At 41.0% G+C, this 26,980-nt stretch overlaps 1 protein-coding gene across 1 annotated transcript in view; it reads left to right on the top strand.

The window, feature by feature from the left end:
* LOC127580572 (mucin-19-like) overlaps positions 1 to 25,478 on the top strand; it is a 72,944-nt gene extending 47,466 nt beyond the window's left edge. The window contains exons 18-29 of the mRNA XM_052034156.1: positions 429 to 663; positions 747 to 808; positions 896 to 987; positions 8,536 to 8,684; positions 8,777 to 8,915; positions 9,233 to 9,337; positions 9,479 to 9,658; positions 11,936 to 12,181; positions 18,196 to 18,352; positions 20,000 to 20,125; positions 22,307 to 22,445; positions 25,436 to 25,478. Coding sequence (XP_051890116.1) covers positions 429 to 663; positions 747 to 808; positions 896 to 987; positions 8,536 to 8,684; positions 8,777 to 8,915; positions 9,233 to 9,337; positions 9,479 to 9,658; positions 11,936 to 12,181; positions 18,196 to 18,352; positions 20,000 to 20,125; positions 22,307 to 22,445; positions 25,436 to 25,478 — 1,673 coding nt within the window. The remainder of the gene's footprint in view (positions 1 to 428; positions 664 to 746; positions 809 to 895; positions 988 to 8,535; positions 8,685 to 8,776; positions 8,916 to 9,232; positions 9,338 to 9,478; positions 9,659 to 11,935; positions 12,182 to 18,195; positions 18,353 to 19,999; positions 20,126 to 22,306; positions 22,446 to 25,435) is intronic.
* Positions 25,479 to 26,980: the final 1,502 nt, after the last annotated feature.

The raw sequence follows: 26,980 nt of genomic DNA, 5'->3' as shown, positions 1-26,980 counted from the left end.
TGACTAAGTGCTGCGATAGCCCTGTCAAGAAGAGCTTTCGTAACTTCACTGGCAATTGAAAGTAATCTGAAGGAGCAGTAATTGGACAGAATGGATTTGTTCTTTTTTTTTGTGGACAGGACATACGTGGACAAGCTTCCACCTAATCAGAAATATTGCAGATGCGCTTGAACAGCTTGGGTAGAGTACTTGTCATTATGACTCTCATCCTCTTATCTAGCCATTGTTGACTGTGGTTTGCTCAGCTACTTTTGGAGATCTTGTGATGAAAATCAGCTGAAATTTGGCATCTGTGGCCAGTTGTGCCTATCATTTTCAAGATGCGTCTGCTGACCTGACACTTCTTTCTCAAGATGTGAGTGCTTCAGCCTTGTGTTGGCTTTCATTAGCACTCATCTCTACTTTGAGGCCTATGATTTTTGTTCCAGATACAACCTGTGAGAACAACCAAGTTTTTGACAATGAAATGACAACCTGTAACCGGAACTGCAGATCAGTAGCAAAAGCTGATTTCACTTGTAACGTGAAGGATACACCAGTTTATGGCTGTGGCTGTCCTGAGGGCAAGTACATGAATGAAAAGGGAGCCTGTGTTGATAAGAAGGAATGTCCGTGTTATCACAAGGGCACATATATTAACCCTGGAGAGAAAGTTGATGATTGGTAAGGAAACCTGTTAAAGTCTATTAAAATTTAATCATTAACCAAATGAATCAAGATCCTTAAACCTTCCTTTGTTCCATCAGCTATTGCCAAGGTGGATCAATTATTTGCAATCCAATTACTGAAACCACTGCTACTCCCACAGGTAAAATTAGTATCTTTTCAAGCTGTTATGATCTGAGGCATGCATTTAAATCTCCATGAAATAATTCTCCTTTTTTGTACTTATTAGTATGTACGAATGGAAAGGAACTTCTTCGTTGTTCCCCTTCTGGAAATCAGACTCACTGTGGAAAGAAATGCAGTAACCTGGCATTACCATGTGTAAGTGATTCCAACGTTACAAGCTTGTTAAAATTGTGTGTACTTGCATACGACACAAAATACACACAATATGATAAAATAATTTGCTTTAACTTAAACCCTATTATATATTTTATATATATCAAATGAGCTGTTTAAATCAGGGGGCATGGTAACATAATGGTTACATTACTGGGATAATAATCGAGTGGCCTGGAGTAACTATCAAAGACATGGGTAGAATAAGAAGCTACCATTGGTAATGGTGATATTGAGGGTTTGCTTCTATGTCTGTGATCTATGACTTCTTTTTGATTCATTCATTAGATTTGGGTGTTGCTGGCAAGGTCGGCGTTTAATGCCCAACCTTGAATGTCCTTGATCTGAATGATTTCATTGACCATTTTTAAACAACACCTTAGAGCCAACTACTTGTGATCCTCATTTTGGAATAAGGGGTTGGGCACTTAGAACTGAATGGAAAATAAATTTCTTCATAACCTATCCTGTGGATGCTCAGTTATTGAATATGTTCAAGGCTGCGATCGATAGACTGGGATCAAAGGAAATGGGGCTCGAGAGGGAAAATGCAATTGATATAAAGTTCAGTGATGAAATGGGCTTCAGAGGCTGTATAATTTGCCTTTGTTCCCATTTCATATGTTCTTAAGTTGATAACAACATGGAATGGATTGAGAAAGAAAATTCCATTCTGTGCAGTTATCTAAATTCTTTACTAATCATATCTGCATATAGTCTGAAAATGTCAATTCTGATTATTATATGTTCTTATTGTATGGAGACATACAAAATAGGGGCATGAGTAGGCCATTTTACCCTTCAAGCCTACTTTACGATTCAGTACAATTATGGCTGATCATCTAACTCTATAATATTCCTGCTTTCTCTCCACACCCTGTGATGCCTTTTGTGCATGGAAACCTGTCTATCTCCTTCTCAAACATATTTAGCAACTTGACCTTCACAATGTTTCGTGGTAGAGAATTCCACAGCTTCACCACCCTCTGAGTGAAGGAGTTTCTCCTCATTTCAATCTGAAATCTTTGCCCAGTAACTTGAGTCTGCAATCCCTCATTCTGGACTCCCCAGCCAGGGAAAACACTCTCCCTGCATTCAACCTGTATGGCCCTGACAGAATTCTTTAAGTTTTAATGAGGTCTCCTCTCACTTTTCTAAATTCTACTTAATGTAAGCCAACTTGACATAATCTCCCCTCATACAGCAGTTCTACCATTCCAGGACCAGTCAACCTTTCTGCACTCCCTCATGGCAAGTGTCAACATAATTAGGTAAGGAGGCCAAAACTGTACACGGCACTCCAAATGTGGTCTAAGCAAAGCCCTGCATTACTGTAACAGCTCAGGCTCTTGCTATGAAGACCGACATCACATTTGCCTTTTTAACTGCTTGGTGTACCTGAATGTTTATTTTCTGTGACTGTTGTACAAGAATACCCAAGTTGCTTTATACCTGAACACTTTCCAATCTTAAACTATTTAAATAATATGCCACCTTTCCGTTCTTCCTATTGAAGAGAATAACTCCAAATGTTATCCTGCTCTGCCGTGTCTTTTCCCCACCTGCTCATTCTGTCTGAGTCAGGTTGACGCTTCGAAGCATCCTCCTCAAATTCACAAACCAGTCCAATTTAATGTCACTGGCAAACTTCAAAATATTACATTTTGTTCTCTCATCCAAATCATGCATGTATATTATGAATAGCTGAGGCCCAAACACTGATAAATGTGATATCCCACTGGATATCAGTTGCCACCCCAAAAAAGACCCCTTTATTCCAATTTTCTTTTTCCTGGTTGTCAACCAATTTTCATTCCAGATCAATCTATTACCACCGATACTATGTGCTTTAATTTTAGGTTAACCTTTCATTTACAACTTTCTGAAAATCTAACAATTCCATGTGCATTGGTTCGCCCTTATCCATTCTACCAATTAGACTTCCAAAAAGCTCTTGCCGGTTTGTCAAACACTTTACCTTCCAGAATCCACGTTGACTTTGTGGAATCCAATTGATACTTTCTATGTCTCCTGTTACTTCGTCCTTTATCATAATCATTAAAATTTTCCCCGCTACTGATGTCCAGCTAATTGGTCTTATAGTGTTTTTGCTTTCTCTCTCCCTTTATTTAAATTGTGGCTTTATATTTGCCATCCTCTGATGTGAAGAAACTATGGCATAATTTATAGAGTTCTGGAAAATAGTAACTTTTTCCATGGCTACCTCCTTCAGTATTCTGCAATGCAAATTATCTGGATCTAGGGATATATTGGCTTTCACTGCCATTCATTTTTCCTGTTGTATTTTCTTAGTAATACTCGCTTCCTTTAGTCCCTCACCTTCATCAGATTCTTGGTTCCTCAACAGTTCTTAAAAGTTACTCGTGTCTTCTTCTATGAAGATAGACATAAATATTTATTTAATTGCTCTGCCATTTCCTTGTTCCCTGAAATGAATTCTCCCATTTCTGACTATTTGGTAGCTAGTCCCACATATTAAGCTAGTCCAGAATGTTAAGGCACATGGGATCCAAGACAAGCTGGCTAACTGGATCCAAAATGGGCTTCATGATGGGAGGCAGAGGGTAGTGATGGAGAGAGGTTTCCCTGACGGGAAGTCTGTGACCATTGGTGTACCACAGGGATCAATGCAGGGACCCTCGTTAAGGACTTGGATGCGAACGTCAGCAGATGACACAAAAGTTGGTGGTGTTGTGGATGGCAAGGAAGGTTCTCAAAGGTCGCAGCAGAATATGGATCAGAATTGATGAGCTGGAGTCGCAGCTTCAAACACTGCGAAGCATCAGGGAGGGAGAGAGTTATGTAGAAACTGTGCATCGTGAGACAGTCACCCCCCCCTTAGAGCAGGTACTTCTGGGGTCCAGGAAGTAGATAGAAGGGTGACTGTCAGGGGAGGGAGAGAAAAGGAAGAAGAAAACGAACAGGCAGACAGTACAGAGGATCCCGGAGGCTGTTCCCCTCAATAACAGGTTTTCTGCTTTAGAAGCTGTTGAGGGGGATGACCTGCAGGGATCAAGCAGCAGTAGCCAGGTCTCTGGCACTGGGACCGGTCCTGCTGCTCAAAAGGGAAGGGAGGAGAAGAGGAGAGCAGGAGCGATAGGGGACTCGATAGTCAGAGAAACAGATAGGAGGTTCTGTGGAAGTGAGCGTGAATCCCAGATGGTATGTTGCCTCCCAGGTGCCAGGGTCCAGGATGTCTCTGACTTGTTCCACAAGATTCTTGAGCGGGAGGGAGAACAGCCAGAAGTCGTGGTACATGTTGGTACCAACGACATAGGTAGGAAAAGGGATGAGGTCCTGAAAAGTGAGTTTAGGGAGGTAGGCAGAAGGCTGAAGAACAGGACCTCAAGGGTAGCAATCTCAGGATTGCTGCCAGTGCCACGTGATAGTGAAGGTAGGAATAGGGGGAGATGACAAATGAATGCGTGGCTGAGGAGTTGGCGCAGGGCAGAAGGTTTTAGATATTTGGGTCATTGGGATCTCTTCTGGGGAAGGTGGGACCTATACAGAGAGGATGGGTTACACCTGAACCCGAGGGGGGCCAATATCCTTGCAGGCGTGTTTGCTAGGGTGGTTCGGGAGGGTTGAAACTAGTTAGCGAGAGGGATGGGAAGCAGAGGAGTCGATTGGAGGAAGAGTCAGATGTAACATGTCGAGAGGCTTTGAGGAAGGAGAAGCAGAGTACAGGGTATAAAAGTAGAAAGGTGGATGGGCTAAAGTGCATTTACTTAAATGCAAGAAGTATCAGGAATAAGGGTGATGAACTGAGAGCTTGGATAAGTACATGGAACTATGATATTGTGGCCCTTGCAGAGACTTGGCTGTCACCAGGGCAGGAATGGATATTGAATATTCCCGGTTTTCAGTGTTTTAAAAGGGAAAGGGAGGGGGGGGAGAAGAGGAGGACGGGTGGCGATACTGGTCAGGGATACTATTACAGCTGCAGAAAGGGTGGTTAATGTAGAAGGGTCCTCTCTAGAGTCAGTATGGGTGGAAGTTAGGAACAAGAAAGGAGCAGTTACTCTACTGGGAGTATTCTATAGGCCCCCCGGTAGCAGCAGGGATACTGAGGAGCAGATTGGGAGGCAGATCTTGGAAAGATGCAAGAATAACAGGGTTGTTATCGTGGGAGACTTCAACTTCCCAAAGATTGATTGGCACCTGCTTAGTGCCAAAGGTTTAGACGGGGCAGAGTTTAAGTGTATCCAGGACGAATTCCTGTCACAGTATGTTGACAGACCGACTAGAGGGAATGCCATATTATATCTAGTATTAAGCAATGAACCGAGTCAGGTGACAGATCTCTCGGTGGGTGAGCATTTGGGGGACAGTGACCACTGCTGCCTAACCTTTAGCATTGTCATGGACAAGGATAGGAGCAAAGAGGACGGGAAGATATTTAATTGGGGAAAGGCAAGTTATGAGGCTATAAGGCTAGTACTTGAGAGTGTAAATTGGGATGACATTTTTGAAGGGAAATGTACTATGGAGATGTGGTCGTTATTCAGGGATCTCTTGCAGGATGCTAGGGATAAATTTGTTCCGGTGAGGCAGAGAAAGAATGGCAGGGTGAAGGAACCATGGGTGACAAGTGAGGTGGAACTACTAGTTAGGAGGAAGAAGGCAGCATACATAAGGTTTGGGCAGCAAGGATCAGATAGGTCTCTTGAGGAATATAGAGTAGCAAGGAAGGAACTTAAGAAGGGACTGAGGAGAGAAGGAAGGGGACGTGAAAAGGCTTTGGCGAGTAGGGTTAAGGAGAATCCCAAGGCTCTTTTCTCGTACGTGAAAAGCAGAAGGATGACGAGGGTAAAGGTAGGTCCGATTAGAGACAAAGGTGGGAAGATGTGCCTGGAAGCTGTGGAAGTGGGTGAGGTTCTCAATGAATACTTCTCTTCAGTATTCACCAAGGAGAGGGGTCTTGATGACGCTGAGGACAGTGTTGGTAAGGTTAATGTTCTAGAGCATTTAGATATCAAGAGAGAGCATTTGTTGGAGCTGTTAGAAAATATTAGGACAGATAAGTCCCCGAGGCCTGACGGAATATTCCCCAGACTGCTTCGCGAGGCGAGGGGGGAGATTGCTGAACCGTTGGCTAGGATCTTTGAGTCCTCGTTGTCCACGGGAACGGTACCGGAGGATTGGAGGGTGGCAAATGTTGCCCCTTATTCAAAAAAGGTGGATAGTCCAGGGAATTACAGACCAGTGAGCCTTACGTCTGTGGTGGGCAAGCTGTTAGAAAGGATTCTGAGAGATAGGATCTCTGAGCATTTAGAGAATCATGGACTGATTAGGGACAGCCAGCGTGGCTTTGTGAAGGGAAGATCTTGCCTCACAAGCCTGATAGGGTTCTTTGAGGAGCTGACCAGGAAGATTATTGAGGGTAGTGCAGGAGATGTGGTCTACATGGATTTTAGTAAGGCGTTTGACAAGGTTCCACATGGTAGACTTCTTCAGAAGGTCAGAGGGCAAGGGATCCAGGGAGGCTTGGCTGTGTGGATTCAGAATTGGCTTGCCTGTAGAAAGCAGAGGGTTGTGGTGGAGGGAGTGCATTCAGATTGGATGGCTGTGACTAGTGGTGTCCCACAAGGATCGGTTCTGGGACCTCTACTTTTCGTGATATTTATTAATGACTTGGATGAGGGGGTGGAAGGGTGGGTTAGCAGGTTTGCAGACACACAAAGATCGTTGGTGTTGTGGATAGTGTGGAGGGCTGTCGAAGCTTACAGAGGAATATTGATAGGATGCAGCGCTGGACTGAGAAGTGGCAGATGGAGTTCAATCCGGAGAAGTGTGAGGTGGTACACTTTGGAAGGACAAACTCCAAGGCGGAGTACAAGGTTAATGGCAGAATTCTGGGGAGTGTGGAGGAGCAGAGGGATCTGGGGGTTCATATCCACAGATCCCTGGAAGTCGCCTCAGAGGTGGATAGGGTAGTTAAGAAAGCTTATGGGATGTTAGCTTTCATAAGTCGTGGGATCGAGTTTAAGAGCCGCGAGGTAATGATGCAGCTCTACAAAACTCTGGTTAGACCACACTTGGAGTACTGTGTCCAGTTCTGATCGCCTCAATATAGGAAGGATGTGGAAGCGTTGGAAAAGGTGCAGAGGAGATTTACCAGGATGCTGCCTGGATTGGAGAGTATAGATTATGAGGAGAGACTAATGGAGTTAGGGCTTTACTCATTGGCGAGGAGGAGGATGAGGGGAGACATGATAGAGGTATACAAAATCTTAATAGGAATAGATAGAGTGGACAGCCAACGTCTCTTTCCCAGGGCACCAATGCTCAATACAAGAGGGCATGGCCTTAAAGTAATGGGTGGTAAGTTCATGGGAGATATCAGAGGGAGGTTTTTCACCCAGAGAGTGGTTGGCGCATGGAATGCGCTTGCCTGGGGTGGTGGTGGAGGCTGATACGTTGGTCAAGTTCAAGAGATTGTTAGATAAGCATATGGAGGAATTTAAAATAGGGGGATATGTGGGAGGAAGGGGTTAGTTAGTCTTAGGTGTGGTTTGAAGGTCGGCACAACATGGTGGGCCAAAGGGCCTGTATGGTGCTGTATTGTTCTATCTTTCTAGATGGAAAGTTGGGCACAGCATGGTAGATGGAACTTAATCCTAACATGTGCAAGGTGAAGTCAAAAAGAGGTAGGGCATATACAATAAATTGTAGGGTGCTAAAGAAAGTTGATGAACAGAGAGACCTTGGAGTTCAAGTCCATAGTTCTGTGAAAGTGGCAATACAGCTGGACAGAGTGGTAAAGAAGGCATAGCCATGCTTGCCTTCATGGGACAAGGCATAGAATATAAAAGTTGGGACATTATGTTACAACTTTACAAAACACTGCTAAGGTGGCACTTGGAGTGTTGTGTGCAGGTCTTGTCGCCACATTATATAAAGAACGTAGTTGTATTAGGGAGGGCGCAGAGGAGATCCTTCAAGATGTTGCCTGGATTGGAAGAGTAATGGGTAGAGATTGGCCTTCCCTGGAGGCTGAGGGGTGACCAGATAAAGGTATATAAAATTATAAGAGACATCGATAAGGTAGATAGTCAGAATCTCTTTTCCAATTAGGGGCATCACAAGCAAGAGGGCATAGGTGTATGATGAAAGCAAGGAGTTATATGGTGATTTTTTTTGGGAAAAGTATTTGTACTACCAAGAGTGGTTGATATCTGGAAGATGCTGCCAGAGGAGGTGGTGAAGTCAGATACAATCACTATGTTTAAGAGACATATAGACAGGCATTTGAATAGGCAAGACATAGAAGGATACAGACCTTGTGTGGGTAAATGGGATTAGTATAGATGGGCAAAAGGTCGGCATAGACTTGGTGGGCCGAAGACCTCAGTTTCTGTGTTGTACAACTTTGACTCTATGATTGACTGATTTAATCTTTTTCTTTTTATATATTAGTAGAAGCTGTTAACAGTCCACGTTTATATTACTTGACATCATTACAGAAATACTCTTAAGAAATCATTTCCATTTTTTTCTTTTTTACAGCCCGACAAATGTGTACCTGAATGTGTTTGTCCTGAAGGTGAAGCTGAAGATGACAGAGGGAAATGTGTTTTGACTGAAGACTGCCCTTGTTTATATGGAGGAAATAGTTATGCCAAAGGAAAAGTTATCCATATTGATTGCAACAAATGGTGGGGCCCAACGAATGCTAACATTGATAATTTTCATATTTTACAAAGTGCCTGATACTATGGAATAAGTTTCACCATTCTTTATATTGCAGCACATGCCAGGGTGGTTTATGGAGCTGTACTAAAAAGTCGTGTCCAAAGACCTGTCAAGTTTATGGTGAAGGTCATTATGTAACTTTTGATGATAAGCGATTCACATTTGAGGGTAATTGTGAATATGTATTTGTTCAGGTAAGTTGCAATTACCAAATATTTTACTTACACTTAACAGGAAATGATTCATATATTTGCACCTAATCTGGTTATGATTGAACAAACATGGTTTAAACATATTACATTTCTCTTTACCAATACCTAAATAACAACATGGTTCATTGAAGTTACTTTTCTACCTGACTGTATAGTTAATCACATTAATGGTTTATGAATGAAGTTGTTTTGTGTATTTTTCTCATTATATTGATATGCATATTTGTATTAATTATTGACCTGTTCACAAGAATACAAACTATACTCCATGCATTTATTTAAAACTATCTTTGATTTAGGACCACTGCAACGGAAAACAAGGAACGTTTCGAGTACTCATAGAAAGTGTTCCTTGCTGTGAAAATGGAGTGACATGTGCAAGAAATATTAAGATTATTTCTCAGGTATATCCACCAATATACAATTATTACCTAGCTATGTTGCTACTTTCAAAGAAGTATTCAGAATGGAAATTGTAGTTATGACCGTCAATGACCAAAGTCATTAATAAGCATGAATTTGCCAAATTTTTGTGGTCTTTTTAGGGAGAAGAACTAATTTTGGAAGATGGGAAAGTAAAAGAGTCTCGTGACTCTTCAAGTTGCACAGATTCCTATTCACTTCACACCGTTGGGCTTTATTTAAGCCTTACATTTTCCAATGGAATCAATGTTATTTGGGACAAGCACACAAGACTTTCAGTCACACTGGATGAACGCTGGAAGGTAAAATGGGCTTTGAATTTAAAGGTTCTCTCTTGCATAAAATTGATGATTTTATATTTCTCTGAATCCAGACAATTAGAAGTGGCAATGTTTCATAGAGGTATAATAAGCAGTGATATACAGGAGAAAGATGATTGTACTTAGAATCATAGAGTAATACAGCATGGAAGCAGGCCCTTTGGCCCAACTCATCCATGCTGACTGTGGTGCCCACCAAGCTAGTCCCATTTGCCCATGTTTGGCCCATATCTCTCTAAACCCCTCCTATCCATGTACTTATCCAAATGTCTTTTAAATGTTGTTATTGTACCTGCCTCAACCACTTTCTCTGGCAGCTCATTCCCTATACGCACCATTCTTTGTGTGAAGAAGTTGTCCCTCAGGTACCTTTTAAATCATTCACCTCTCACCTTAAATCTATGCCCTCTAGTTTTTAGTTCCCTTTCCCTGGGAAAAAGACTACGTGCGTCTTGATTCGATAAATCTCTGCATTAGACTGATGTAAAATTATCTCTCCGATGCACATCATAATAACATTGGCAGACGAGAAAGCTGTCACAATGATGGAATACTATCAAATATGTACCAATAACAGTGGGGGAAGAGGGAAGTATGGTCAATCAAGTAATATAACTTCAGAGGTCTAACAGAACCAATAAAAGGAAATTTTAATTTTTCTCATCATACCTCAATGCCCTATGAAATTCCTGCAGATCATTTAAATTTCCATGGCCATCATGTGAGTCATTGTTAGGAAAATAATACATCTGGAGACACTTAGCCACATATCAACGTTTGTGACAGGATAGATTTCTAGAGCTTGTCCTCACATAAAAATTTAATGCAATCTTGAAACATTCTAAAAGAATTCAGGAAAGTGGCCTACAAATATATAAAAATAACTGACCCAAGTCAGCTCTGAAAGGGTGTGTGATATATTAGGTTCAAAGAAATTCTCTGTAATGTTAGTTTCACAACCATTTTTCAGAAGAGTTGAATTCTCGGATGGGACTCCAAGTTGTGCATTTTTTTTAGATGAATCAGAACAGATTCCAGTACTGGAGCAACATAAGTACAACTAGGAAGAAGAGGAGGCCACATGGTCAATTGTACTTACTCCATTATTTACTAAGATCAGGGCTGTTCTTCCACTTTAACTGCACTTTCTTGACTAAACCCTAAAGAAAATAGTGTTCAGGCACATGGGAAGATGAAGTAGGAGCAAGAGCAGACCACATAGCCCTTTGTGCCCACTTCACCTCATTCCTCGTTTCCTCCATTGATCTCAGGTTTGAATAAACTCACTCATTCAGGATACACCACTCCCTGATTTGGACCATTCCATTTACACTTATTTGTCTGCAGAAATTTCTATTCCCCTTGGTCACAAAGTGACTTACCCCTATTCTTGAGACTATGGCCAATAAGTCAAACTTTCCAGCTGGAAGAAATAGTTTTCAGCATCTACCCCAAGAAGCTCTCCAAGAATTGGATGTTTCCATGAGATTGCCTGTCATTCTTCTAGATTTAAGAGAATATAAACACACTCTGCTGAGATCATTTTTTATAGTGGGGTGGGGGTGGAAATAACCTTTCTGTAAAGCATAAAATTAACTGGAGAGCTGAATTGACAGCTAAAGCATTGAGGAACCACAATTAATCAAAATTCTTTAACTCCCTCGCATGTATATGAGCTTGCTTGCTCTTAGATTCTTGCAGATGAGAAAAAAATGAGGATGATAATGATGGGCAGATGGTAGTAACTGTAGTACATTCTTCAAACATTTTAATCCAGCAAAAAACTAGATCAAAGCAGTAAGGATTTTTTTTCACAATTTTCCAAATTCCTTGCCCAAAAATCTTGCCAATTGCAAGATTAGAATTGCGGAGGTATTTGTGGCCACCCAGCACTTTGGCCAAAGGACCATTGTTCATATATGATAATAAACAATGAGGTCAGCAGTCCAATCCTGTCCTGTTACCATTTATCATACATGCTTCTTTCTAACAGTAAATGAGAATCTTCTTGTCCTCTTGCCTAATCTAGCAACGTTGTGGTCAAGTTTTGGTGTGTCAGCTGAAGCGAACTGACTTATTTAGCATGGACCAATGCAGGCATAAAAGCAACATGATTAAATGGTGTACATTTGTAGGCTGAAAGCATATATTTCTGAATTGTGGAATATGTCAACTTATTTAGTTTATTTGAGCACTTATTCTGAAATCCTTGATTAGTATCTTCAACAGCATTTTGACTATTTGTAACTTGGACAATAGGACAAGGTGTGTGGTCTCTGTGGAACCTTCAATGATAACACCGAAGATGACCTAACAACAAAATTTAACTCTGTGGCAAGCAATTCCATTGAGTTTGGAAACAGTTGGAAGTCCACAGATTCCTGCTCCAGTTTAGTGAATCAAACTTTCCCTTGTGAGGAAAACCCATTTTGTTCTGCATGGGCAGAAAAGAAATGTTCCATAATTAATAATGCAAATGGAGTGTTTCAACAATGTCACAATCAGGTAAGACACTATTATAAATCTACTCTTCACACTTCCACTAATTTTAATGATATGTAGGAACAAATGTGCTTGTGTGTGGTAAATCAAAACCAGTTTCTGCAAGTGCGCAGTTCTGCATATTAAACCAATTTCAAAATAGTGCATACCCATGTACGTTAATGTCACAGGAAAGAAGTTAGATGGATTGAAACATCTGAGAAGACCAACTTTCACATTGGTAGTATGAGACAGCTGTCAGGAACCACCTGTGAGTCAATATCACTGCTCGAAAGATCTCAACATTTGCACTTGCTGAATCTTGTTCTGAAGCATGGGACTACAGTAACCACATAGCATTGTTGACATTGAATGAATTCAGCAAAGAGAAAAGCAACTGGATGCATTACACCTACTCCGACTGACATGTTGTCAGTAGTATCAGGGCACTGCCACTCCAGCTGAGAAGACAGAAGGCAACTTTTAGCCTTGTTCAGCACATCCATCAAAGAAATATTTCGGAGTAATCATTGCATACGCAGTTAAAGTTGAAAAGTTCATTTAAATCAACAACAGTGTGGAATTGGGAGTAGTACCCTTTTGACAATCAGAAAAAAAATATAGGTTGAAACTTGAGGGAGTTGCACTATTAATCAGGGACAATATCACAGCTGCATTGAGGGGACATAATGGAGGGCTCATCTACTAAATCTATATGGGTAGAAGTCAAAAATTAAAAAAGGTGCAATTACTCTGGGATTATGCTACAGTACCCACCCCCCCCCCCCCCACCCCCAGTAGCTATCAGGACATTGAGCAACAGGTATGCAGGCAGATTAGGTAAAGGAGCAAAAACATCAGGGTTGTTGTCATGGGTGACTTGAACTTCTCCAATGTAGGTGAAGACCTCCTTAGTGCAAGAGGTTTAGATGGGGCAGAATTTGTTAGGTGTATCCAGGAGGGTTTCTTAAATCAGTATGTGGATGGTTCAGCTAGAGGAGGGGCCATATGGGACCTGGTATTGGGAAATGAACCTGGCCTTGGGGGAACATATAGGAAACAGTGATCACAACTCCTTAGGTTTTAATGTAGCTATGACTATGGATAAGTATGGACCTTGTGGGGGAGTATTAAATTGGGGCAGAGCAAATTACAAGAGTATTAGGCAGGAGCTAGGGAGAATTAATTGAGAACAGCTGTTTTTGGGCAAGTCCACATCTGACGTGGAGATGTTCAAAGACCAACTGCATAGAGTACAGGACAGGTATGTTCCATTTAGAAGGACAAGGATGGCAAGGTAAGGGAACCTTGGATTACGAGGGAGGTGGTGAATTTAGCCAAGAAGGAAAAGGAAGCATGTGTATAGTCTAGGAAGCTAAATTCAGACAGAGCCCTTGAGGATTATAAAGAAGCTAGAAAAGAACTGAAGAAGAGAATAAGGAGAGTCAGGAGGGGACACGAAAAGTCCTTGGCAAGTAGGATTAGTATGTCCAAGGCATTCCATACACTCATCAAGAGCAAGAGGATAACTAGTGAGGGTAGGGCCACTCAAGGATAAAGGAGGAAACATTCGCCTGGTGGGGAAGGACATGGGTGAGATCCTAAAATGAGGACTTTATCAAGGAGAAGGACGTGGAGGATAGTGAGATCAGCATGGAGCGTGTTAATATACTATAAGATTTTGAGATAAAGAGAGAGGTAGTGTTGGGTCTCTTGATGAACATAAAAGTGAACAAGTCCCCAGGACCTAATGGGATATATCCCAGGTTATTGAGAGAGGCAAGAAATGAGATTGGGGGCCTTGACCAAGATCTTTGTGTCCTCTCTAGCCACAGGCAAGGTGCCGGAGGACTGGTGAGTAGCTAATGTTCTTCCGTTATTCAAGAAGGGAAATAGGGATAATCCTGGAAACTACTGACCGGTGAGTCTCTCAATAGTGGTAGGGAAGCTATTGTAGAGGATTCTTAGGGATAGGATTTATGAGCATTTGGAAAACCATGGCCTAATTAGGGACAGTCAGCATGGCTTTGAGCGGGGCAGGTCATGTCTTACCAACTTGAATGAGCTGTTCAAAGAGGTGATGAAGGTGATCGATAAAGGTAGGGTTGTGGATGTTGTCTGCATGGATTTTACTAAGACATTTGTTAAAGTCACTCATGGTAGGCTCATCCAGAAGATTAAGATACATGGGATCCATGGGGACTTGGCCATTTGGATTCCCCATAGAAGACAGAGAGTAGTGGTCATTGAGACTTACTCTGGCTGGAGGTCCGTGACTTGTGGTGTTCCGCAGGGATCCGTACTGGGACCTCTGCTGATTGTGATAAATATAAATGACTTGGATGAAAACGTGATTGGGTGGGTTAGTAAGTTCGCAGGTGACACAAAGATCGGTGGTGTTGTGGATAGTGTACAATATTGTCAAAGGATACAGCGGGATATAGCTCAGTTGCAGATATGGGCAGAGAAATGGCAGATGGAGTTTAATCTGGCCAAGTGTGAGGTGTTGCACTTTAGGAGATCAAATGTAAAGGGCAAGTATACAGTTAATGGCAGGACCCTTGATATACAGAGGATCTTAGGGTTCAAGTCCATAGTTCCCTGAAAGTGGCTGCACAGATTGACAGGGTGGTAAAGAAGGCATATGGCATGTTTGCCTTAAGGCATATGGCATGTTGAGGCATTGAATTCAAGAGTCAGGAAGTTAGGTTGCAGCTATATAAAACCCTGGTTAGGCCACACCTGGAATATTGCATTCAGTTCTGGTTGCCCCATTATAGGAAGGATGTGGAGGGTTTGGAGAGGGTGCAGAAGAGGTTCACCAGGATGCTGCCTGGATTAGGGGCATATGCTAGAAGGAGAGAGGCTGGACAAACCGGAGGATGAAGGGAAACCTGATGGAAGTCTGTAAGATTATGAGAGGCTTAGACAGAGTAGACGGCCAATATCATTTTCCCAGGGTCTAATACTAGAAGGCATGCACTTAAGATGAGAGGGGTAAGTTCAAAGGAGCAGTGCGGGGCAAGTTTTTTTTTTACACAGAGGGTGGTGGGTGCCTGAAATGTCCTGCCGGGGTGGTGGTGGTGGAGGCGAGTATAATGGAAGCATTTAAAAGGCTGTTAGATAGGCACATGAATGTGCAGAAAATGGAGGGATATGGACATTGTGTAGGCAGAAGGGATTAACTTAGTTTGGTGTTTAATTACTAGTTTAATTAGTTCAGCACAACATTGTGGACTGAAGGGTATCTTTTGGTGCTGTACTGTCCTACGTTGTTCTATGAAATTCTGGTCCACATTCTGTTGTCCAGCAGCTCCTGTGATCTGGCCTGTTTTGAATCTGTTGTATAGATCTCTATGAATTATCTAATAGTGATAAGATCTAAAATTAACTATGATCTGTACTAATCTGTAGCTAATTAACCTACCAGTACAACTTTTGCTCTCTCTGCCAACAACATTTCCGACTTACGGAAACTTAAGGTAATGGACAATTCTTGGAACCCTGACGTAACCTGCGGAGTGTCTGTGCTTAAAAAGAACAGTTCTCCTGCTCGGAGGAAGGTGACCAGGAGCCATTTTCTGTGGTCTGGCATTTTTTCTGGATCTGGCACCAGTCAGGTGTCAAGGGTGCTGGTCGAGAGAGTTTCAACCTGCAGAATGAAATTAATTCCCATTTCAAGCACTCATGTACAACCCAACACTCTATTCTCCTGAGTATAAGCTCCTCCATGACATGTGCTGAGAGTTGAACAATTTAACACCACACTCTACAAGACTGATTTAAAGGAGAGCCTAATTTGTGAGTGAGTGTCGACCACCTCCTCACCTGTGCAATACCTTCTTCGTACATCTAGGAAGAGGATCTGGAAAGGACAGTGATATATTGCATGGTGGTCGGGAAGTTACGTTGCAGCTTAATAAAACTCTAGTTAGGCCGCATCTGAAGTATTGCATTCAATTCTGGTCGTCCCATTATAGGAAGGATGTGGAGGCTTTGGAGAGAGTGCAGAAGAGGTCTGTCAGGAAGCTGCCTCGATTAGAGGGCATGTGCTATGAGGAGAGATTAGGCAAACTTGGATTGTTATCTCTGGAGTGGCAGAGGCTGAGGGGAGACCTGATAGAAATTTAGAAGATTATGAGAGGCATAGATAGATCTTTTTCCCTGGATTGAAATGTCTAATACTGGAGGGCATGCATTTAAGGTGAGAGGGGGTAAATTCAAAGGAGATGTGTGGGACAAGGGATTAGTTTTGTTTGGCATTTAATTACTGGTTTAATTAGTTTGGCACAACATCGTGGACCAAAGGGCCCATTGCTGTGCTTGTACTGTTGTATGTTCTGAGAACAAGAAAGAAAATTACAAGGTTATAGTTATACATTATAGTAACTGACATTTATCCTGTTTACTAATATAAATGGTGTCAAAAATTAGATAGTTTTGTCAATGTAATTTAACAGTCTGCATATAGGCTAGCTCTATGCATAAATTTATTTTTCATCAACTCACTCGAGATGTTTTTCAAAATTGTATCGTTTGCATTTTATAGCCACCTTTCTTTATCAACTGCAATTTCCAAAAATAAGGACTCAACTTAAATACTAACATCCCTCGAAGGATATTCAGGGGCAGGATTTGAAAGCACTGAGAGTAAGACACCAACAGAAAGTACAACAGAAACAAAAATAGCAATGCACTTACAGAGCCAAGTGCTTCCTTGCTCAAAGCATTGGACCCAAGCTCTGTCACCCTACCATTCATGAGCGGCAATGAAGAATCAGCTAACAAACTGAGGAAAGAGGCTCTATGAACATTTCCATCTTTAACTGTGGTGGAGCAAAATCATGATGACAAAAAGAGACATTTTTTGAGCACAAGAGATACAGCACAGAAATAGGGCCTTTTGTCTTAAATCTGCGCCCACCATCCAGCACCCATTTTTACACTAATTCTACTCTGACTTATTTTGTTCTCCCCATACTCCCAGCAATCCCTTTAGATTCTACCACTCATCTACACTTGAGGGGCGATTTTTAGTGGCCAATTAACCTACCACACCATACTTCTTTGGGATGTGGGAGGAACGCCATGTGCTCATGGAGAATGTGCAAACTCCACACAGCTGGCACTGGAGTTTAGGATTAAACTTGAGTCGCCAGAACTGTGTGGCAGCAGTTTACAAGCTGCAGCACTGTGCTGCATCTTTAGCAAAATGTGATAAGTAGATAACCTTTCTCTGCCTCACCCCGAGATGCCCAGTATCATAGGTATCGTTTTCTATCCTGCAGAGTTTGATTCACTTGACAATAAGTAGTAACTTGGTCCTCTGAGCACAGGAAAGTCTATGGTCCTAACAATAAACTGGATTTTGTGCTGCATATCAATGTTCCAAAACTAGTTGCCCTTCAATTGAATCATTCTTGTGTTATCTTAATCTGACTGAACCATAAGAAGAGGAAAATTACGCAAACTGCCCTAAGCTCCTGACAGAAGAAATAGAATCCAGCCATTTGAGGACATGTACAGTCCAACCCTTCAGTGAGATGATGGAAGGAGTCATTGAATCATGTCAGCTTCCTGTCCTACAACCTGCTCATTGATACACAGTTCGGATTCTACAAGATTTATTTCCAGCATTTTCACAGTCTTTATAACCCTATGTCTCACCTGGAATAGGACTGAATTTTAGAGGAGAGGCTCTCAACGTTAAGGTAGCTTTACACTTGGTTTAGTTACTACAGGGGTGTGGCGGGCATGGAAAAGTCAGGTTGAAAATGCACAGAAATATGATGCTGTGCAGGGTGGAAAGTAAGGTGGTCATGTTGAATGAGGACGAATTACTGCAATCCCTAGAATTCACTGTAAGAATTCCTCAGGGCAGTGTTCTACCCAAATCATCTCTTTCTGTGCATTTATGAACAAAAATAGTGTTGAAGTGTTTCACATTCAAAGTAAATATTCTGCTTCTTTGATTGAAGGATAATAAATCCTTTTTTCAAAGTATTGATTTGATTTCTGACTCTCTTGCACTTTAATAGGTTGACCCCGACCCATACTATGCTGCTTGTCTCAAAGAAGCTTGTGCCTGTGATAAGGAGGGAAAGTATCTGGGTTTCTGTACTGCTGTAGCAGTGTATGCGGAGGCTTGTAATAAAGCTGGTGTTTGTATTCGCTGGAGAACACCTGAACGATGTCGTAAGTTAAATTATTAGTTTCGCAGGAATTTTAATTGAAACTATTTTGTACTAAAGCTTGTTGGATCTTCTCAAAGTTACACTACTGAAGATTAGTGTTTGTGGATGGAAATAATTGTAAAGTAGTAATTTCTGATATTTAATTTTATATGGCTGATTTAATAGTCTGACATTTGCTGGGAATGCAAATGCGGAAGTCCAGAGTCAAAAAAAAGGTTTGTCGTGTTGATCAGTGGCAAGTGTGGATGGCTTGCTGCTGAATATGCTCCTAAGATGGATTTCTTTATGGAGTCCAGCAGCAGAGCATGTACTTGCTGCAGTTCTCCAGTGGTCATTTTGACAAATCTATATTCTCAGCTTGTGCCCTTTCAGACCTGGTGCAGAGACAGCAAGTCCATTCACTTGTATAGAGAGAACTGGTTGTGGAGGAAGTAGGTGAGGGTGTGGTTGTTTTGAATTAATTGTATTTGCTTAAATATTTCCGATTGTTTGAAATGGTTTTTTTGAGTATTTTCATTTTTTAAGTTTTAATTTGTCAGATTTTTAATTCCTTCATAGATTTTTTTTTGTTTGGACGTTTCTGTATATTGGGGACTTTCAGGTGCAGATTTGACAGCTGATAAAAGCTGTTGGCTGACATTTTTTCCCTGCTCTAAGTGGAACTTGTGACAGCATTATATTGCTCAAGGACCTTCAGTCAGTGATTCAAGTAGATTCAACAAGTTTCTCGTGTACATCAGTGGCAAGTGTGGATGGCTTGCTGCTGCCAGCAAGTTCTGAACCATTGACACTTTTTTTTTCTATCCTTATTTGAAGTATCATCTATCCCATCTCTATGCTTGTATATGGCTGGAATGTTGTATGGTTTGAATCATATTGGGCTGTGGCCTCCAGCTTTACGTTAGCTGCTACCTTTTAAGGTGTATTTGTCTGCATTAATTTGTACAAGATGTTGGTGAGGCCACATTTGGAGTATCATATTAAGTTTTGGTCATCCTGCTGTAGGAAAGATGCAATTAAGCTGGAAAGAGTGCAGAGGAGATTTACGAGGATGTTGCCAGAACTCGAGGGACTGAGTTATAGAGAGAGGTTGAGCAGACTAGGACTTTATTTATCGGAGTGCAAAAGACTGAGGGGTGACATTACAGAGGTGCATAAAATCATGAGGGGCATAGATAAGGTGAATGAACACAGTCTTTATCCCAGGGTTGGGGAATCAAGAACTAGAAGACATATGTTTTGGGTAAGAGGGGAAAGGTTTAATAGGAACCTGAGGGACGACGTTTTCACCCAGAGGGTGGTCTGCATGTGGAATGAGCTGCCAGAGGAAGTGGTTGAGGCAGGTACATTAACAACATTTAAAAGACACATGGACAGGTACGTGGCCTGGAAAGGTTTAGAGGGATATGGGCCAAATGCGGGCAAATAGGACGAGGTTAAATGGGAATCCTGGTCAGCATGGAGCATTTGAGTCAAAGGGCCTCTTTCTGTGCTCTGACTATTTAGCAAGGTTTCAGAGAAGTGGTAACTATTTTCAGTCAATTTCAGTGATGTTTGGATTATGATGTGAATCAATCCTTTTTATTGACTTAAGTGGTGAATCAATGATTGACAATAATGTACTAACTCCTTTCACTTTGCATTGCAGCTGTATACTGTGACTATTATAATGGCGACAGTGAATGCAGCTGGCACTACCAGCCATGTGGAACATTAACAGCTAAAACATGTTCAGATCATTCAGTTCGAAAAAAACTCTCTGCAGTTATTGAAGGTGGTTTTATTTCATAGTTCTTCTATTGTTCAGTTTTCTTTGTTTATGCCAATATTAAGAGTCTTTTTTTCTGTTAATGCTAATGTTTCAGTGCTGAGTCACACTCAAGGTTCAAAGTCCAGTGCCTTGTCCTGCAGTGGTGATTGTTCAGATCAGCATTGAGAGGACGTAGGGAACAGCACTGATTTCATTCCCTGTGGATTTGTACATTTAAACATCACTCATGGTTTCTACTCATGATTTATGCCGGCTCTTTCTTTGTCGGGGAATGTTGGGGAAACTGAGAAGGTGCAACTTATTACCAATCCCTACTCTTCCTGATGCATATTTAGAGTTAATTACACAATATGAAAGCAGACAGACATGTAGGCCAGATTGGTGTTGGAAAGGTAGGAGCCCTTTTCCTGAAACAGTTAAGCTTTATTCAAACAAAATATCTGTGAATGAAAGATGGGAACATGTGTTAACCACTTGAAGCCAGCAGCAAATCTGATCACTTATCCAGGACAAATGTGCTCTGGCATTGGACATCTTTTGGATTCCGGCAGGGATGCATATTCCTTTGGCTGGGATAGCTGCTTTATGAGCTCTGCAAGGTTAGGCTGGTATATCCAAAGGGGCAAATTGATGTCAATCAGGAAAAAAAACAGGGACAAAAAATAAAGTACAGGGTAATTTAGTTTTCTTACTTTGTGAATGGATTTAAATGTACTGACTTTTTTTTCTTTAATTTTTTTTAAAAGTACTTCAGTAGTATTTTTTTTTAAAGATGTTTTTTGTATTTGGGCATTGGTGACATGATCAGTTTTACTCTCCATCCCCAATTCAAAGTCAAAGTTGAGTTTATTGTCTTATGCACCAGTACTGGTATGCACATGTACAATGAAAAACTTACTTGCAGCAGCATTGCAGGCACGTAGCATCAGATACACATCATTCACAAGAACACCATAAATTAAACATAAATTATACACGTCTTTTACAAGAAAGGACATTAAATAGAACAAAGAAACGTCCATTGTAGTGCCAAGTGCTCATAGTGTACTGTACTGAGGTAGTGTTTAGGGTTGTGCAGGTTGGTTCAAGAGCCAAATGGTTGAAGGGATGTAGCTGTTCTTGAACCTGGTGGTGTGGGACCTCAGGCTTCTGTACCTCCCACCCACTGGTAGCTGCGAGAAGATTGCATGGCCCGGATGGTAGGGAACTTTGATGATAGATGTTACCTTCTTGAGACGGTGTCTCCTGTAGGTACTACTGATGGTGGGGAGGGATGTGACGTGATGTATTGGGCAGAGTCCACTACTTTTTGCAGCTTCTCACATCCCTGTGCATTCGAATTGCCGTACCAGACCGTGATGCAACCAGTCGAGATACTTTCAACGGTACATCTGTAGAAGTTTGTTAAGAGCGTTTGGTGACATGACAACCTCCTTAACCTTCTAAGAAAGTAATTGCCCTTCATGAAGGTGATGGAGCTTGAACCACTGCCATCCTTCTAGTGAAGATACTTCACGGGTCAGATGGGAAGGTAGTTCCGGGATTTAAATCCAATGAAAATATATACTTCCAATATATTTTGATGGCTGGATGAAGTGTTATTTGGAATGGAACCTGCTGACGGTAGCGTCCCCATGTGCCTGCTGCCCTGAGCTTTGTTGTTGTTAAAGATTGCAGCATTAAGAGGTGCTGCCAGAGGAACTTAGACAAGTAAAAACAGTGTATTTGTAGGGGGTACACACAGCAGCCACCGCGTGTCAGTGGTTGAAGGAGTAGATTTATAGGGTGGATGATGGGTTGCCCGTTAAGCAGGCTGCTTTGTCCTGGATGGTGTCAAATTTCTTGAGTTGATGGGACTGCATTCAGCCAAACGAGTAGTAAATATTCATCATTTCACCTAATTTGGGTGTTATAGATGGTGGAAAGGCCATGATTTGTCAAGAGGTGAATCACTTGCCATAGGATACCTTGCCTCTGGCCTGCTCTTGTCACTACAGTATTTAATGTGACTGCTCCAGTTGCATGTCAGTGATGATCTCCAGAATGTTGACGTAGGGGATTTTAGCCAATAACGTGTTAAGTACGGTGATATAATTATCATAAAGCTATGTAATAATCAATGATAATATGATTACAAGTGTTTAATACCTCATCTTAATTGTAGACTATTTTTCTAATGATTAGGCTGCTATCCAAAATGCCCAGAGGCGGCTCCTTATCTGGATGAAAATATCATGAAATGTGTCAAATTAGATCAGTGCACCTGTTATTACAATGGCAAACTTTATAATGCATCTCAAGAAATAACTGACTGTGGAAACTGGTAAAGTACTTTTAGAATGGTCATTAATCTGTAATGAAGGTAATTATTGTCTGTTGGTTGTTTAAAGTAAGGAATCAGGTGTATAAAATAATAACTACTTAAAAAATTAGGACAAATTTTTATTCCAGGGATTGGTTAGAATGTGAAATGTGCTAACACTGTGTATTTGAGGCAAATTGCCCATTGTATTGAAGGAGTTACTAGATAAATACATTAGGTAAAAGGAATGGAATCATATCTTTACAGGGTTAGAATAAAGCAACAGAATGAAAAGAAGCTCCTATGGAGCAGAAACATAGGATGGATCTGGGCAGAATAGTCTGCTTCTGTGCTGAAAACACTGTGCAGCCTGCTATTAAAGCTGAAGATTAGCCTTTCATTATTAGACCTATTCACCTTAAGATACCAGATGTTATCATATTTAAACTGTCACCCTCTCATGTCTTAATCTGAAACCAATTTCAAAATTAGGAAGCGTTTCTCTAAAACTGGCATTTGTTTATAAAACAGGAAACAACCTGGTGATTGCATATTGTTATTTATACAGTTTAATTTGGGATCCTTAATTCAATTCAATTCAATTTTAAGGCCTTTCTTAACAGTTGGAACTGATTGGGGATGGGTTGGAGGGCTTTGCTCATGATTTTCTCTCCAGTTACTTGGAACCATTACAATACATGCGTTATTGTCAAATCTAAATGCCTTACAAAGTCTAAACTTCTGCCACTCATGGGATCCAGGAACATTCTTTACAAATCACCACAAGTCAATTAAAGGTTGCTCATCTCCATTAATCAACATAAAGCAACACTAGGTTTGTTATACTATTTGGAAAATCCTCCATTTGTAATGATTAACCTTCGTATTTGATCAAATTGCGAATGTAATCTTTGCACTCACGGAATTGTACAGCACAAAAATGAGTGCTTTCAGCCCACCTTATGCCTATCAGCATCAGGCCAAATCCCACTCACCTTTCTTATCCAAGTACCCGTCCAAATACTTTTAAAACATTGGAATTGTATCTGCTCTACCACCATCCTCTGAATGGAAAAACTTAATCCTTAGAACTCCTTTTAAATTTCTCTCCTTACCTTAAAGCTGTGCCCTGAGAAAAAGGCTCTGATTATCTATTCTATCTATGCCCTCATCATTTTATAAACCTCCATAAGGTCACTCCTCAGCCACCTTCATTCCAGGGAGAATAAACCCAGCCTATTCAATCTCTCCTTATAACTTCAGCCCTCCATTCCAGGCAACACTCTGGTGAACCTCTTCTGTACTTTCTCTGTTGCTCCAACACCCTTTCTGTTGTGTGGTGACCAAAACTACACACAAAACTCCAAGTGCAGTCTAACCAATGTTTTGTGGAGCTGTAACATGACGTCCCAACTCTTACTTTCAATGCCTCAGCCTATGAAGGCTTGCATACCAAATGCCTTTTTCATGACCCTATCCACCTGTGTTCCCACTTTCAGTAAGCTGTGCACTTGCACCCAAAGGTTCCTTTGTACATCAACACTCCTATGGTACCTGCCATTTTTTAAATATGTCCTACCAGAATTTGGCTTACCAAAGCGCAATCCCTCATGCTTGTCTGGATTAAAATCCATCTGCCACTGCTCTTCCCATCTTTCCTGCTGATCTATGTCGTACTTTATCCTTAGACAACCTGCTTCGCAATCCGTGACTCCACCAATTCTCGTGTTCTCTGCAAACTTGCTAATCATACCCCTATGTTCTCATTGTCTGATTGCAAACAACAAAGGTCCCGGCACTGATCCCTGCAGTACACCACATGTTACAGATTTCCAGCCAGAGAAACACCCATCCACCAATATCCTTTGCCTCCTTGCACAAAGCAAATTTTGGATCCACTTTGCCAACACACCTTAGATGCCTTATACCTTAACCTTCTGGACCAGCCCAGTGGGACCTTGTCAAAAGCCTTACTGAAGTCCATGTAAATCACATCTTCTATTCTGCTTTCATTGTTTGATTGTGCTACCAATAAATAAAACAAATAGTATAAATAAGGTGTTTTGCCCATCTGAGAATAATAGAAATATATCTTTCTCAGGTTGGTGAAAATAAATGACGGTCCTGGGTATTAAGATAGAAGAACTCAAAATGCAGCCCTCCTCTCACCACCCTCATTCACCAGTCCATGTGCACATATAATGGCCAAGTTGCAGTTTAAATATTTTCTCAAATGCTTTGGGTTTTGCACAGACTATAATACAAGTGAAAATGATACAAAACAAAACTCAAACTACACCGGTCCAATCTGTTAGAGAAGTGTACTCTTTAAAATATGTTTTCAGTTCTTTCAGTGTCAACTGAAAAGTAATTTTATTGATGAGAAAATGTTAATGACTCTTGGATACAATTGGGTAGGTGTGCAAAAAGATTTACAGTATATTTCACTGTTCCACTTCTCTGTTGAACAAATATACCAACCTGTAGCACCTCCTTGGAGTAAGGATGAATGTAGAAGATATGAAAGCTTTATAGAGAATGAAGAATTTTTTTTTGAATTCATAAAAATATATCATCTAACCATTTGATATTTTACAGTCAATGCATTGATGGACAAGTTACATGTGGTGAGTAAACTTCCTTCTTCAATAATGTTACTTGGGTTGGGTTGCTGTTTTCCCTGTAGAATGTCTTATTGTGAAATCGTTGTCCTTAAAACAAGTAATTGAAAGGGAAGCATAACTCATTTTATATGGGTCCAAACATAAGGGGAATATTTTTTTTAGAAATAGCAGGAGCACATCGACATCACTGATAGGTCAGTGAGTATTCCTGCTAAATATATACTCAAGGTTGGCAGTGATCCTGTCCCTATCGCAAAATGATTTACTTTTATCAACTTCTGTTCACGTCAGTTTTAAAAGATGAGGAGAATTTCTAATGCTATAGCCAAAGTGTTGCTAATGTCTAAACACAAAAAAGAATTGAATTTTCTTCTTCTCTCATGCCAGCCCCGAGTACAACCACAACTACAATCAGCACGTCAACAGGTGAAGAATTTTATCTGAATGTTATGTCTGGATTTGTGAAAACACTTCTAAGATACCAATGGCAACTATATGTGCTAAGAATTTTAAGCAAGTTGTTGCTTACAGGCCATTCCCGGGTTATAAACTGCTAATTTATGGACACCTCTACATGTGTACTTTCCAATGAAAGGCAGGACTAGTTTCCCCTCTCTCCACTTTTAGTAATTGTTCTTTCTTATCAGTCTTATGTGCATTTGATGCTATTCATTACAATACTGTAGGGATATGGTTACCATAATCAAGTGAATTTTGTGTAATTGCCAACATGGACAAGATCAATTTATTGATGTCTGTAAAAGCAGAAGCCATTGGTTACCCAGGGACAGCCTGTAATTGGGAATGGACTAAAAATGGAATATTAGAAACGCATGTGGAGGATATCAAAAAGCTAAATATTCACAAAAGAAAACTATTGACGTGAATGGAACCAAAGGTAGCGTTATTGTAGCGTCAGATCTTTGCCTATGATGACCGTACCTTAGTATTATACAGTGATAAACCTGTCTTCACCAGTACTACTGTATCCTAGGGCTATTCTTAAGATACAGTAGTATTATTCTAAAAGACTCTTAGATAGACACATGAATGATAGAAAAATAGGGGGCTATGTGGGAGGGAAGGGTTAGATAGATCTTAGAGCAGGATAAAATGTCGGCACAACATTGTGAGCTGAAGGGCCTGTACTGTGCTGTAGTGTCCTCCTACATTCTATTCGTCGTCAGGTCTGTGCCCACAGACCTGTTCTGTACACCTACGCATGTCTAGAGCTAGATATGAATTGGATTTGTCAGAATAAGCAGCTCTACTAAGCTGTGCCAATGTGCCTTCCAAAGAGGATGAGAAGATTATCTATACTAAATTGGTAGGTTAATATTATGGGGAAATGTAGCATGGTTGAGGCTTAACGGTTTTGTTTATAAATCATTCCTGTAACCCATTCCAGAAAAATAGTGCAACTCTGGGGATATGTTTTCTGAGTTTAGTTCCTGACGTTTATGACAACACTATGAACTAACAAAACACTGTTCTATCAGCAACTATTTCACCTTACCATTTGTTCAGAGCATGGCCATCTAACATACTGTAATGTTAATGACATGGTAGCTTCAAATATTCTTGTTAAACTGTAAAAAGATTTACATTCTACATATCGATTGGCATAGATAGTTTAACCATTTCCTGAACATATTTGATGCACAAAGCAAAATGTATGTTGATTTAATTGTGATTTTTTTTCAGAAACTGCAAGTGTGACAAGTCCAACAACATCTCCAACCTCGCCAATTTCAGCAGTATCAACATCCTCTACAACATCTCCAACAACTCCAACCACCGCGTCGCCATCACCGTCACCAACCACATCGACGTCGCTGTCACCAACCACTCCATCACCAACCACGACATCACCATCACCAACCACGACATCGACGTCACCGTCACCAACCACACCACCATCCACGACATCAA

This window comes from Pristis pectinata, chromosome 19 (assembly GCF_009764475.1).
Source record: "Pristis pectinata isolate sPriPec2 chromosome 19, sPriPec2.1.pri, whole genome shotgun sequence".
Taxonomy (NCBI): Eukaryota; Metazoa; Chordata; class Chondrichthyes; order Rhinopristiformes; family Pristidae; genus Pristis; species Pristis pectinata.
This window is presented reverse-complemented; position numbering and strand designations above follow the sequence as displayed.